This window comes from Trichomycterus rosablanca, chromosome 3 (genome assembly GCF_030014385.1).
Source record: "Trichomycterus rosablanca isolate fTriRos1 chromosome 3, fTriRos1.hap1, whole genome shotgun sequence".
Classification (NCBI taxonomy): Eukaryota; Metazoa; Chordata; class Actinopteri; order Siluriformes; family Trichomycteridae; genus Trichomycterus; species Trichomycterus rosablanca.
The window spans coordinates 20,951,073-20,965,473 of NC_085990.1; the positions used below are offsets into that span (position 1 = coordinate 20,951,073).

General features: G+C 38.6%; 1 protein-coding gene across 1 annotated transcript; it reads right to left on the reverse strand.

The window, feature by feature from the left end:
* Window positions 1–444: 444 nt before the first annotated feature.
* fam8a1b (family with sequence similarity 8 member A1b) lies at window positions 445–8,719 on the reverse strand. The gene is made up of 5 exons (XM_062991964.1): window positions 8,274–8,719; window positions 7,640–7,760; window positions 6,932–7,055; window positions 4,963–5,102; window positions 445–910 (listed from the first exon to the last, which is right to left on the reverse strand). Exons 1-5 carry the CDS (start codon window positions 8,668–8,670, stop codon window positions 766–768), a joined length of 927 nt encoding a protein of 308 aa, XP_062848034.1. The 5' UTR covers window positions 8,671–8,719; the 3' UTR covers window positions 445–765.
* Window positions 8,720–14,401: the final 5,682 nt, after the last annotated feature.

A 14,401-nucleotide genomic window follows, 5' to 3' on the forward strand; every position in this document is an offset into this window, starting at 1 on the left:
AAATACTTATTTTCCACCATAATTTACAAATAAATTCTTTAAAAATCCTACAATGTGATTTCCTGGATTTTTTTTTCTCATTTTGTCTCTCATAGTTGAAGTGTACCTATGATGAAAATTACAGACCTCTCTCATCTTTCGAAGTAGGAGAACCTGCACAATCAGTGGCTGACTAAATACTTTTTGACCCCACTGTATATACAGTATATATATATATATATATATATATATATATATATATATATATATATATATATATATATATATATATATATATATATATATATATATATATATATGTGTGTGTGTGTGTGTGTGTGTGTGTGTATGTGTGTTTTTTAAATACACCATTGAATTATCATCTGATAACATGATTATTAATTGAACTGACCAATCTATTATTTCCATGTTGAAAAAAATTCCAAACAGAACTTACTTCAGCAATCTGGTGAACCTGTAATAATAAGTCATTCAACACAAAGAAAACATACAGAAAGGTATTTGCATACATAACTATTTTGATGTTTTTTAGTATGGCACTAGAATGTGTTTAAATAATGGAAGCTATATGGCCAAATTAATCTTGAGTGCCAAAACTTCAACCATTTTCTCTTTGAGTTCATGGAGTGAAAAACATTTAATCAAACACTTTTCTGTTTTAATTCAGCTCGTTTCCTTTGCACAATCCCAGTGGGACCTTCGGTCATCTCAGAGTAGTCCGATCATATGGATTTATTTTCTCAGCAGGTGAGATATTATCACAGATCACCTTAGTCTGTTTCTCTTGACCACTATAGTCCCCGCCACAATATCGTACACAGTTCTGTTGTGCTGGAAAAAGAGAAGAGTAATAAATGCTGGAAAGAAAAAAGCAATGGAGAAGTTTTTGTTCAAGGCTCGGATGGCTGACCTGAAAGAAGAAGACGAAGGTGTGTGTTATACATTGCATGAGAAAAGGCTGATTTTTTATTGAATTATTTTAATATTTTGAGAGGAGCAATCTAAGGCAACATCAACATTTGTCATACATGGGAAAAAAGCATAACCAAAAAATTGGTTGCAAGTTGAAGCTCACTGCCAAGGATGTATAAATACTTTGTAGGATAGCTATTATAGAAATGACAGCAATGAGGGTCCATAACGGTATGGGCAGCCACCTGGTGGTAACAATTGCTTTGAATTATTATTGTTTTTGTTTTTTTTCGAAAATTAGCTGCACCCTAGGGTGCAACAGCTCTTACCCCAAAACGTGTTTTCTATTTTTCAGGATATTTTGCCCAATACATTTTGAAATTATTTAGAATTGGTTTAATGAATGCCATGATAAAGTTGACAAGAAAAAGACAGAGCAAAAATATCCACTTATCTTAGTCATAAAAGCTTGTTTCTTTAAGCATGACGCACCACAAAAGACATGTATGAGATACTTTGTACAAGAATCAAGACTGTTCTGGATACAAAGGGTGGCCCTACTTTTTATTAGAAGCTTAAATATAAATTATATATATACAGTGTATCACAAAAGTGAGTACACCCCTCACATTTCTGCAAATATTTCATTATATCTTTTCATGGGACAACACTATAGACATGAAACTTGAATATAACTTAGAGTAGTCAGTGTACAGCTTGTATAGCAGTGTAGATTTACTGTCTTCTGAAAATAACTCAACACACAGCCATTAATGTCTAAATAGCTGGCAACATAAGTGAGTACACCCCACAGTGAACATGTCCAAATTGTGCCCAAATGTGTCGTTGTCCCTCCCTGGTGTCATGTGTCAAGGTCCCAGGTGTAAATGGGGAGCAGGGCTGTTAAATTTGGTGTTTTGGGTACAATTCTCTCATACTGACCACTGGATATTCAACATGGCACCTCATGGCAAAGAACTCTCTGAGGATGTGAGAAATAGAATTGTTGCTCTCCACAAAGATGGTGAGGCTATAAGAAGATTGCTAACACCCTGAAACTGAGCTACAGCATGGTGGCCAAGGTCATACAGCGGTTTTCCAGGACAGGTTTCACTCGGAACAGGCTTCGCCAGGGTCGACCAAAGAAGTGGAGTCCACGTGTTCGGCGTCATATCCAGAGGTTGGCTTTAAAAAATAGACACATGAGTGCTGCCAGCATTGCTGCAGAGGTTGAAGACGTGGGAGATCAGCCTGTCAGTGCTCAGACCATACGCAACATACTGCATCAACTCGGTCTGCATGGTCGTCATCCCAGAAGGAAGCTGACACACAAGAAAGCCCGCAAACAGTTTGCTGAAGACAAGCAGTCCAAGAACATGGATTACTGGAATGCCCTGTGGTCTGATGAGACCAAGATAAACTTGTTTGGCTCAGATGGTGTCCAGCATGTGTGGCGGCGCCCTGGTGAGAAGTACAAGTCAAGACAACTGTATCTTGCCTACAGTCAAGCATGGTGGTGGTAGCATCATGGTCTTGGGCTGCATGAGTGTTGCTGGCACTGGGGAGCTGCAGTTCATTGAGGGAAACATGAATTCCAACATGTACTGTGACATTCTGAAACAGAGCATGATCCCCTCCCTTCGAAAACTGGGCCTCATGGCAGTTTTCCAACAGGATAACGACCCCAAACACAACCTCCAAGATGACAACTGCCTTGCTGAGGAAGCTGAAGGTAAAGGTGATGGACTAAACCCAATTGAGCACCTGTGGCGCATCCTCAAGTGGAAGGTGGAGGAGTTCAAGGTGTCTAACATCCACCAGCTCCGTGATGTCATCATGGAGGAGTGGAAGAGGATTCCAGTAGCAACCTGTGCAGCTCTGGTGAATTCCATGCCCAGGAGGGTTAAGGCAGTGCTGGATAATAATGGTGGTCACACAAAATATTGACACTTTGGGCACAATTTGGACATGTTCACTGTGGGGTGTACTCACTTATGTTGCCAGCCATTTAGACATTAATGGCTGTGTGTTGAGTTATTTTCAGAAGACAGTAAATCTACACTGCTATACAAGTTGTACACTGACTACTCTAAGTTATATCCAAGTTTTATTTCTATAGTGTTGTCCCATGAAAAGATATAATAAAATATTTGCAGGAATGTGAGGGGTGTACTCACTTTTGTGATACACTGTATATATTTATATTTTAGGGTTTTTTATTATTTGTTCTATTCCTCTCCTCTATGCTTGTAAAGTAATTATAATAGAGGACATCTATAATTATTATAACTAATGATTATAACATCTATAATGATTATAACTAATTTAGTCAGCTGAAAGCACAAAGTCTACATGACACATGCATTGCCATATCACCAAATAAAATGACTTGCATAATGTGCTCCCAAATTAAAAATATTATATAATGTTAATGAAGTGTTATAAAACTAGGAAAATATCTGACTAACCACTGTATTAACTAGGCAAACCCACTATATGGTCAAAGGTCTGTAAATACCTGACTATGAGCTTGTTGGACATTCCATTCCAAAATCGCTCATGTACATTTTTCACATTTAGTGGTTGCTTTAATCTAGAGCAACTTTCAATTTAAATGAAATATGATGCAAGCAATTGAGGGTTAAGGGCCTTGTTTAAGTGGTAGTAGGGCACAAACCAGCAACCTTTCAGTTAATAGTCCAGTATCTTAACTGCTGAGGTACCACTGCCCCTCCACTAATCTTGGAATGCTTTCCACACAATTTTAGAGTGTGAGGAAATTTGTGCTTAATTTGTCAAAGGAGCATTTGTAAGGTCAGACACTGATGCTGGATTAAAAAAAAAAAAAAACTTGGCTCACCCTTGATATTCAAAAGCGTTGCAAAGGTGTTCAATAGGTTTGAGGTCAGAGCTTTGTGCAGGTCAGTGGATTTGTGGATTTTCTGATCAAACTGTCTTTGCTGGCACAAAAATGCCACTTCCTTAACTCATGAACTCAATAAAGGTGCCTCCACAAGTTCTGCCCATACAGTTTACTATTACTGCCTGTACACTACCCTTGCATTCTATTCAAATGACCTTTTTACCCCTGCAGTCTATTCAAAAAACCTAATACAACCTAGTCAACACCCCTACCATTAATTTAAATACCAAGACTAACCTTGATTTAAATCCCCCCTACCCAATAGTTCACAAAAATACCCTTAATACCTACTTTAGTCTATTTAAATATCATCACTTCACCTGTAGTCAATTTAAATACCATTACTACTCATGCCTTCAGTTTAAATGCCATCACTACCCCTGCAGTCTATTTAAATATCCTTACTATCTATATTGCACTTCTCAGTTCTTCTGTGCTCCATTGCAATACCCTTACTACTCCTTTAGTCTATTTAAATACATGTACTACTTTGTAGTTTGTTTCAATACCCTTACTACTACCCCTGCCATCCAATGTAATATCATCAGTACCCCTGCAGGGATTTTAATACTACCACTACCCCTGTAATCCGTGTACTGTATTTACAAGGTGTTGTAAGTACATTTATAATGTGAGTTAGTTGCCAATTTTGTAGCTAAAACATTGCTTTGTTGTCTTTAACAGTCATATTTGTGTAAAAGTGATGCTTCACGTGAAATATGGGTCACTAACACAGCATACCCCTGACATACAGGGTTATGCTGTGCAGGCTGTATATGCCATACATGTGTATTATGTTTACTATTATGTGTTTTATTATGTACATCACCAAAACAAATCCCTCGTATGTGTAACATACCTGGCAAAATAAAGTGATTCTGATACAGTATGTGTAACTAGATGCCCAACTTTGGTTGATTTTGTTAGTGAGCTTAGTGAACCTGTTAAATACTGCCACTATCAATAAATCTACTACAAAAAAATTGCATTGTAGTACTGTAAATGATGACTATATAATTTAAAAATCGAATATCAGCACAGACTGATATCAGACAAACTAAAAGATGTACATTGGTTAACAGTTTGTCCAAAAGGTTATTTATTGTAAGAAATAAAAGAGATCTTACGCTGACAGACTGACGTTACTTGCTGGCACCACACATACTCGGTTAGGTTGCACCAGGATAGAGGTGTTGCAAGTGACTACTCTCAGGCCAAGCAGGAACTTCCCTGGTGTAGCACCACCAGCTCCCCAAATACATATAATCTGAAATATATACATAGACACATTAACCACTATATACACAGACACATTAACCACTATCATACTATTCATTAATGTCAGTTAAGCAATCTGTAAATTCATTGTAGTGATAAGGTATTTTTCCCCAGGAGTTTCTTTAATAGAAACAATTTTTAACATTGTGTAAACACTTTCAAACAGGCCTACAAGTACGTCGTCACACCATGTTATCAATTACAAACACACTGACATTACAGTGGCAATGTTATGCTACGATAAAACATGATTTAATACAAAAAGGTGACAATTCTTTCAACTTGAGGTAAGAAGGATATATTCTTTCCTTTTGGCATACTGTATATAGTAGCTGCTGTAGCACTGTAGGTGAGTCAGGCTAATCCATGTTTAACAGTGTGAATAAATATAAGCAATTAAGTTTATGTTTTCAGTGGTTGCTTGTTTAAATAATACTATTACATATGCAACAACCAAGTGAGGACAGTTATTGCTATGTGTAATGTTGGCTTTATTTACTCAAATTTAGCTGTATAGAGTGTATCTAGAGTAGTCACCTTGTGCATGTATTTGAAGGGTAGAAGGGAAAACTGAGTTCAGAGGGAGGGAGAGGGAGAACATACACCGATCAGCAATAACATTAAAACCACCTCCTTGTTTCCACACTCGCACGTCCTGATATTGCAGAGTGAGATGTGGCCCTGGGTCAACAGGGGAGGTGCTTCAATCAAAATCGTTCGACCAATCACAAACTAGCTGCTGCTATGACATCACCACATTTGCCGGGCCTTTCTCGTTTTTCTCCTTTTTTTCTATTTTTCTCATTTTTTTACCTCAACCAGAGAAAAAGCTCCGTGCCACGCACACACTGAATCCCCTTGTTATAATACATGCTTAACATCCAGCCAACAGCACCCCGTGGGCAGCGTCCTGTGACCCCTGATGAAGGTCTAGAAGATGACCAACTCAAACAGCAGCAACAGATAAGCGATCATCTCTGACTTTACATCTACAAGGTGGACCAACCAGGTAGGAGTGTCTAATAGAGTGGATAGTGAGTGAACACGGTATTTAAAAACTCCAGCAGCGCTGCTGTGTCTGATCCACTCATACCAGCACAACACACCACCACCATGTCAGTGTCACTGCAGTGCTGAGAATGATCCACCACCCAAATTATACCTACTCTGTAGTGGTCCTGACCATTGAAGAACAGGGTGAAAGTAGGTTAAAAAAGTATGTAGACAAATAGATGGACTACAGTCAGTAATTGTAGAACTACAGAGTGCTTCTATATAGTAAGTGGAGCTGATAAAATGGACAGTGAGTGAAGAAATAAGGAGGTGGTCATAATGTTATGGCCGATTGGTGTATAAACTTATTATAAACAAAAAACAAAGACCCATGTTACTGTGTGGTAGCCACTCTACCAGCTGTGCCCGGTCGGGATGGGCTATTAAGGGGATTTAGTTCAAGAGTTGCAGTTAAAGTGAGTAATTGTAATTGCATGCCACAACGCACAGACCGTCAGTTTGTTACAACTCTAAAATTATGCTGTTTAATACACAGCTAGCTAGCAGTAGTTTTCATAAAGTTGCCATAGATACATTTATCTAGTTGCCATAGATACATTTAAAACCTAACAAGCTGTTTACATTGTCAACTAAAATTCCAAAATTAGAATGCTGCCAGACAAGACAGTCTATAAAATAAAATGAAATAAAACTGTCATTTTGTTTAATATGAAATTATACTGATATCCTAAAAAGTAATAAAAGGTTAAGAAGTCTTTTAATTTAACAAATTTCACCTTATCAGGTCTATGCATTTAAGCCTACCTCATAAAAGCAGACCAATATCCGATACACAAGAGCCACAGCCATCATTTTCTGCAGCTCCTCCATCGAGGTATCATCATCAATTTCTTCCACAATGAAGTGCATGGCAAATTTTGATAAATCCCTGAAAACAGAAATTGGCACTTATAAGTTACACATGAATACAATCAAGACCTTTCCAGTTACAGCACCCATAAAACTTTTATTAAGAATCAGATCCTACACCAGACATGTATCTAGCTCTCATGCTGCAAGATGATAATGGACCCTTACATCATTTACAAACTCTTCAAGAATGGTTTGATGAAGGATTAAGTCAAAGACCTTCCATAGTGTCCTAGATTACCAAATTAAAACATTATTAAAGCTTGAAGCTCTGGAACACAGACTGTTTAGTAGATACCCACTATGTAACACTTCCAAACGGGTTGGGTACTCTGGCTACTCTAAATTTCTACTAAGAGTGAATAAAGCTCTTAGTTTAAATTAATTAATGAATGACATTAATATGTTAGTGACTTTTCGATATTTTGTCCACCCCCTGAATGTTAAGTGTGATGAAATTACTTTCTTAAATTTGCTGACTGGGACTTGATAAGCAGCTTGACTCCAACACTTTTAAATGCTTCCAGTTGTTCAGAATGTTAAACTATAATATTCCCTATGATAAAATGTACTTAAATGACTTACCATACACATCCAACTTACTTCATTCCACTGAACTGTATTATGCTTAGAATGATGGTTGCTTTGATGAAGAACAGGATGAAAAAATCCACTATTTCCGCCAAAAAGCGATGGAAAAGAGAGGGAATTAAATACTCTCGACCTAAAGAGGTGAAAAAAAGAGGAAATTAGAAACTCTGTTAATTAAAAAGCACTGTAGGTCAATGAAGGTCATGTTTGGCAGCATACATTTTTTGTGTCCAGCTTTATCATTTACCTAATATGTTAAAATATGTTAAAATATGTTATATAAAATATGTGCAAGCCATCAACTGTTTAGCTGTTGCATTGTTAGAAATCTATGTGAAGAAGGTAAAAATGTATTATTGGTTCTGTATGTTTTGATGATCACTAATGAGATGATACAGTTAGAATCATCATGCTAACACTTTGACAGCTAGGATTACTAAGAATTTCATAAGTATTGAAAAATAAGAACTTAAAAATACACTTGTATGTGTGGCTGCCACCTTAAATTTTTCATAAAAGAGATTAAACACTTATAATAAACATGTCGAATAGTAGGAAACATACTCTTAACACAATGTACAACATATCGTTTAAACAGAACAAAAGCAAAATTCAGTTGATATATAATAATCATTTGCATCACCACCTGGCTGTTGGGCATTTCCATTTTGTTGCACTTGTGGGGGTACAGGGGTATTCTGATTCTGCCCATTAACGTTAACTCCTCTTTGATTTGCATTACTTGTTGGTGTAGTACCAACGTAGTTATGACTGGACAGACTGTATGAATGTGTCAACGCAAATGAATGGCCGAACCAGTTGCGGAGGTCCGTGTTAGGAAAATCCACCCCCCATGTTGGAGCTCCGGGGGACCCAGTTGTTGTTTGTGGTGGTAAACAAGGAGGAAACACGGTCATCCAGCTTTGCCAGTTCACGTAGCCGCAGTAGTACTGCCACATCCATTCCTGCAGTTTCTCACAATATTGCGATGTGGTGACAGGTTTGGAGTCGGAACGTGAACCCAATTTGTTAAGAGCGTTCATATTCTTTCCGTTCACGGGCCCTACATTTCTTCTAATAACATATTTTGGCTGTTCCTCTGTTAGTTCGTCGAAGTCCGCCATGACACTTCTGCAATTGCGCAAGTTTAGCGGCTGAATTCCAAATGTGCCGAATAATACATGCAGTGCACTACAAAGGGCGCATACGTGGTTAATGTACAACAATAAGTAGTGTGCTTATGCGGGGAGTAGTGGGTCATTTAGAAGTCCCCTTTGAGAACTTATATATTGAGCAATACGGTAATGTTATCAGCAAGAGGTACGCGGAGGTTTAAAGTGCAGCTGGTGCTATGAGTAGCAGTCATGGTAAATGTGCTTATTAAATTTATAACCTGATAATCTTTAGGTAACAAGTTTATCTAACCAAAAATCGCCAAGCTGTATTACATAAGATTTCACAATATATATATATATACAGTGTATCACAAAAGTGAGTACACCCCTCACATTTCTGCAAATATTTGATTATATCTTTTCATGGGACAACACTATAGAAATAAAACTTGGATATAACTTAGAGTAGTCAGTGTACAACTTGTATAGCAGTGTAGATTTACTGTCTTCTGAAAATAACTCAACACACAGCCATTAATGTCTAAATAGCTGGCAACATAAGTGAGTACACCCCACAGTGAACATGTCCAAATTGTGCCCAAAGTCTCAATATTTTGTGTGACCACCATTATTATCCAGCACTGCCTTAACCCTCCTGGGCATGGAATTCACCAGAGCTGCACAGGTTGCTACTGGAATCCTCTTCCACTCCTCCATGATGACATCACGGAGCTGGTGGATGTTAGACACCTTGAACTCCTCCACCTTCCACTTGAGGATGCGCCACAGGTGCTCAATTGGGTTTAGTCCATCACCTTTACCTTCAGCTTCCTCAGCAAGGCAGTTGTCATCTTGGAGGTTGTGTTTGGGGTCGTTATCCTTTTGGAAAACTGCCATGAGGCCCAGTTTTCGAAGGGAGGGGATCATGCTCTGTTTCAGAATGTCACAGTACATGTTGGAATTCATGTTTCCCTCAATGAACTGCAGCTCCCCAGTGCCAGCAACACTCATGCAGCCCAAGACCATGATGCTACCACCACCATGCTTGACTGTAGGCAAGATACAGTTGTCTTGGTACTTCTCACCAGGGCGCCGCCACACATGCTGGACACCATCTGAGCCAAACAAGTTTATCTTGGTCTCGTCAGACCACAGGGCATTCCAGTAATCCATGTTCTTGGACTGCTTGTCTTCAGCAAACTGTTTGCGGGCTTTCTTGTGCGTCAGCTTCCTTCTGGGATGACGACCATGCAGACCGAGTTGATGCAGTGTGCGGCGTATGGTCTGAGCACTGACAGGCTGACCTCCCACGTCTTCAACCTCTGCAGCAATGCTGGCAGCACTCATGTGTCTATTTTTTAAAGCCAACCTCTGGATATGACGCCGAACACGTGGACTCAACTTCTTTGGTCGACCCTGGCGAAGCCTGTTCCGAGTAGAACCTGTCCTGGAAAACCGCTGTATGACCTTGGCCACCATGCTGTAGCTCAGTTTCAGGGTGTTAGCAATCTTCTTATAGCCCAGGCCATCTTTGTGGAGAGCAACAATTCTATTTCTCACATCCTCAGAGAGTTCTTTGCCATGAGGTGCCATGTTGAATATCCAGTGGTCAGTATGAGAGAATTGTACCCAAAACACCAAATTTAACAGCCCTGCTCCCCATTTACACCTGGGACCTTGACACATTACACCAGGGAGGGACAACGACACATTTGGGCACAATTTGGACATGTTCACTGTGGGGTGTACTCACTTATGTTGCCAGCTATTTAGACATTAATGGCTGTGTGTTGAGTTATTTTCAGAAGACAGTAAATCTACACTGCTATACAAGCTGTACACTGACTACTCTAAGTTATATCCAAGTTTCATGTCTATAGTGTTGTCCCATGAAAAGATATAATAAAATATTTGCAGAAATGTGAGGGGTGTACTCACTTTTGTGATACACTGTATATATATATATATATATATCACTGATTCTTGAGATAAGGGACAAAATGAATTTTATTTCTTCAATTTAAAAATAACAATTCTACATCATTTGAAACTGATATATTAAGAGACAAAGGTTTTAACTAATTAACTGTGAAAGGGAACAGGTTTTTCCTAATACAATTTTTATCAAAATTGACATTATTTCACTTCATAACTTGATTAATGTCAACTCCGTCAGACACAAAAAAGTATGCTATTTTAATTTGATCAGTACTACATGAGTGTAAAGACCTCAAGTATCTAATTACGGTGTTCTGTAACAGAGTTAAGTAATAAAATGAATTGTATACACTTTTGTTCAAATTTCACACTAATTTGAAAATCCCATTGTGAAATTCCTAAATTTTTTATATTTATTGTTAATATTAAACATATACAATCAATGTTTTTAAGCAAAAAAGACACCATTGCATGTAGTTCTGCTGGTGTTTTAATATATAAACACAATAAACTGAACAAACAGTGACATTTCTTTGAAAAAAAGACAAAAACCTTAATCTGCTGATGTTCACAAGCAACTGACGGTGTTGACAAGCAACTACCGGTGTTGACCAATAACTAATGGAGATGAAAACTTATAAAGTATTTTACTAACAACTGAGATCAGACTAGTTTTGAAATAAAACCCTCAAGGAAATTGGAAGAGAAACCACCCAAAACAGCTTTCAACAGGATCTCCAGGCATACACTAGGAGACTAGGATATACCTGGCATCCAGTGACTGAGAACTCTGAATGTCTATCTTTGGCATAAATTAATTGAACTGGAAAACATGTGTCTTGGGCTCACTTATAAGTTTCTTCTCATATAGATGGAGCAGCTCAGAGAGATTCCCAATGTGCAAGTTCAGCTTCACATTGAAGTGGATCCCACTAGCTGTTTCTTCTTGAACTCGCTCCCATTGCTTCCATTCAACAGTGATTTCACCTTTCTCTGGTGCCAGAATAGTGTGTTTGTTTAAGCACCGTAAACAGGTGTGAAAAAGGAAGGCTTCACTTGCTGAAGAGCAACAAACTAACTGAAAACTGTTTTGTTATCTTCTTCATTTTTTCTTTCAAAATATGTATTTCCCTTGAATGCCTTTTCCTTGTTTTTCTTTTCTCCCTTTCATTTGAAAGAGCACGTCTGGTCATAGTTGGCTTTTCAGTCTGCTGGTCTAGTGGACTATCTGGGGGTGTGTCTACTTGCTGCAGTGCATTCTGCATAGCCCCGACATAAGACCTGATGGAGTTGATGTCTGACGGAATTGACAAAATGAGATATTTTTCCATTTTAACCATGTCTTGTACATTGGAGCCATTTTGGTTTTACTTTAATTCCCAGCTGCCTCCATAATCTAAACTAAAATGATTTTGTTTATTCTACAGTCCTTAGCTAAGATTATCATAATGTTAAGATGGTGTTGACACGATAAAGCTGTGACTGCAGTGGTATTAACATTGTTAGTTTAATATATCAGAAAATTGAAAACTTACAAGACCACAATCACTACTGTTACATCCACCAAGAACAGGAAATGGAAAGAGGACCTCAGAGTCATAGCTGACCATGACCTTGCCTAATTTATTCTGAATTATAAAAACATCTTACGGAGTTGACTGAAAGTGAGGACACAACTTTAATAGGCATTTATTAATGGAAAATATAATATAAGGTTCACTTTGTGCGTTATGTGATATCTTATTAAATCATTCCTTTCATTTGATATGTATATTTATGCATTATTATCATTTTTAATAACTTCTTTTGTCACTTTGACATTATGACCTCATGCTGAGGACAGGTGAAGTTACATGTACTTTCCAAGTACAGAGCCTGCATTTTAACAAATTGTAATGAAATTATTTAAAAATATATCAAATTAATTTAATGAGCATACACAGATCCTTCATATTTAACTTTTAAAGGATTTTTATTGTTTATAATTTCTTCATTTTTAACAACAAGAATACTTTTTAATGTAGGACATGTTTTGTCCCTTATCTCAAGAATCAGTGATATATATACTGTATATATACAGGGGTTGGACAAAATAACTGAAACACCTGGTTTTAGACCACAATAATTTATTAGTATGGTGTAGGGCCTCCTTTTGCGGCCAATACAGCGTCAATTCGTCTTGGAAATGACATATACAAGTCCTGCACAGTGGTCAGAGGGATTTTAAGCCATTCTTCTTGCAGGATAGTGGCCAGGTCACTACGTGATGCTGGTGGAGGAAAACGTTTCCTGACTCACTTCTCCAAAACACCCCAAAGTGGCTCAATAATATTTAGATCTGGTGACTGTGCAGGCCATGGGAGATGTTCAACTTCACTTTCATGTTCATCAAACCAATCTTTCACCAGTCTTGCTGTGTGTATTGGTGCATTGTCATCCTGATACACGGCACCGCCTTCAGGATACAATGTTTGAACCATTGGATGCGCATGGTCCTCCAGAATGGTTCGGTAGTCCTTGGCAGTGCCCATCTAGCACAAGTATTGGGCCAAGGGAATGCCATGATATGGCAGCCTCTCTGATCCACCCCCATGCTTCACTCTGGGCATGCAACAGTCTGGGTGGTACGCTTCTTTGGGGCTTCTCCACACCGTAACTCTCCCGGATGTGGGGAAAACAGTAAAGGTGGACTCATCAGAGAACAATACATGTTTCACATTGTCCACAGCCCAAGATTTGCGCTCCTTGCACCATTGAAACCGACGTTTGGCATTGGCACGAGTGACCAAAGGTTTGGCTATAGCAGCCCGGCCGTGTATATTGACCCTGTGGAGCTCCCGACGGACAGTTCTGGTGGAAACAGGAGAGTTGAGGTGCACATTTAATTCTGCCGTGATTTGGGCAGCCATGGTTTTATGTTTTTTGGATACAATCCGGGTTAGCACCCGAACATCCCTTTCAGACAGCTTCCTCTTGCGTCCACAGTTAATCCTGTTGGATGTGGTTTGTCCTTCTTGGTGGTATGCTGACATTACCCTGGATACCGTGGCTCTTGATACATCACAAAGACTTGCTGTCTTGGTCACAGATGCGCCAGCAAGACGTGCACCAACAATTTGTCCTCTTTTGAACTCTGGTATGTCACCCATAATGTTGTGTGCATTGCAATATTTTGAGCAAAACTGTGCTCTTACCCTGCTAATTGAACCTTCACACTCTGCTCTTACTGGTGCAATGTGCAATTAATGAAGATTGGCCACCAGACTGGTCCAATTTAGCCATGAAACCTCCCACACTAAAATGACAGGTGTTTCAGTTATTTTGTCCAACCCCTGTATGTATGTATGTATTTATATGCTGCATCTGTCATGGAGGGCCCCAGTGCACCTAACCCCCCTGCCCCCCAAGTAGTTACGCCCCTGGTTGCCCCTGGCTACCATCTCCATGCATTTTTGCTATTTTGGGAACTAATGGAGTTAGTTGGGCATCCATATGTGTGGACAGTAAATCTAAAAAGGCAGGTACAGACCATTAAAATAAGGATTATGTATTTTATATGTTTTTCAGTAGATGGTGGCTGTAGACATGCTATTCAGTTATTTATTGTTTTGTTTTACTACAGTCATTTTTGATTTAATAACTATTGACAACAGAGTTTAATAGAGTTCTTGGTTTTTCTTCCACCTCCCAAATACATGCAGTGGATGGACTGGCTGCTCTA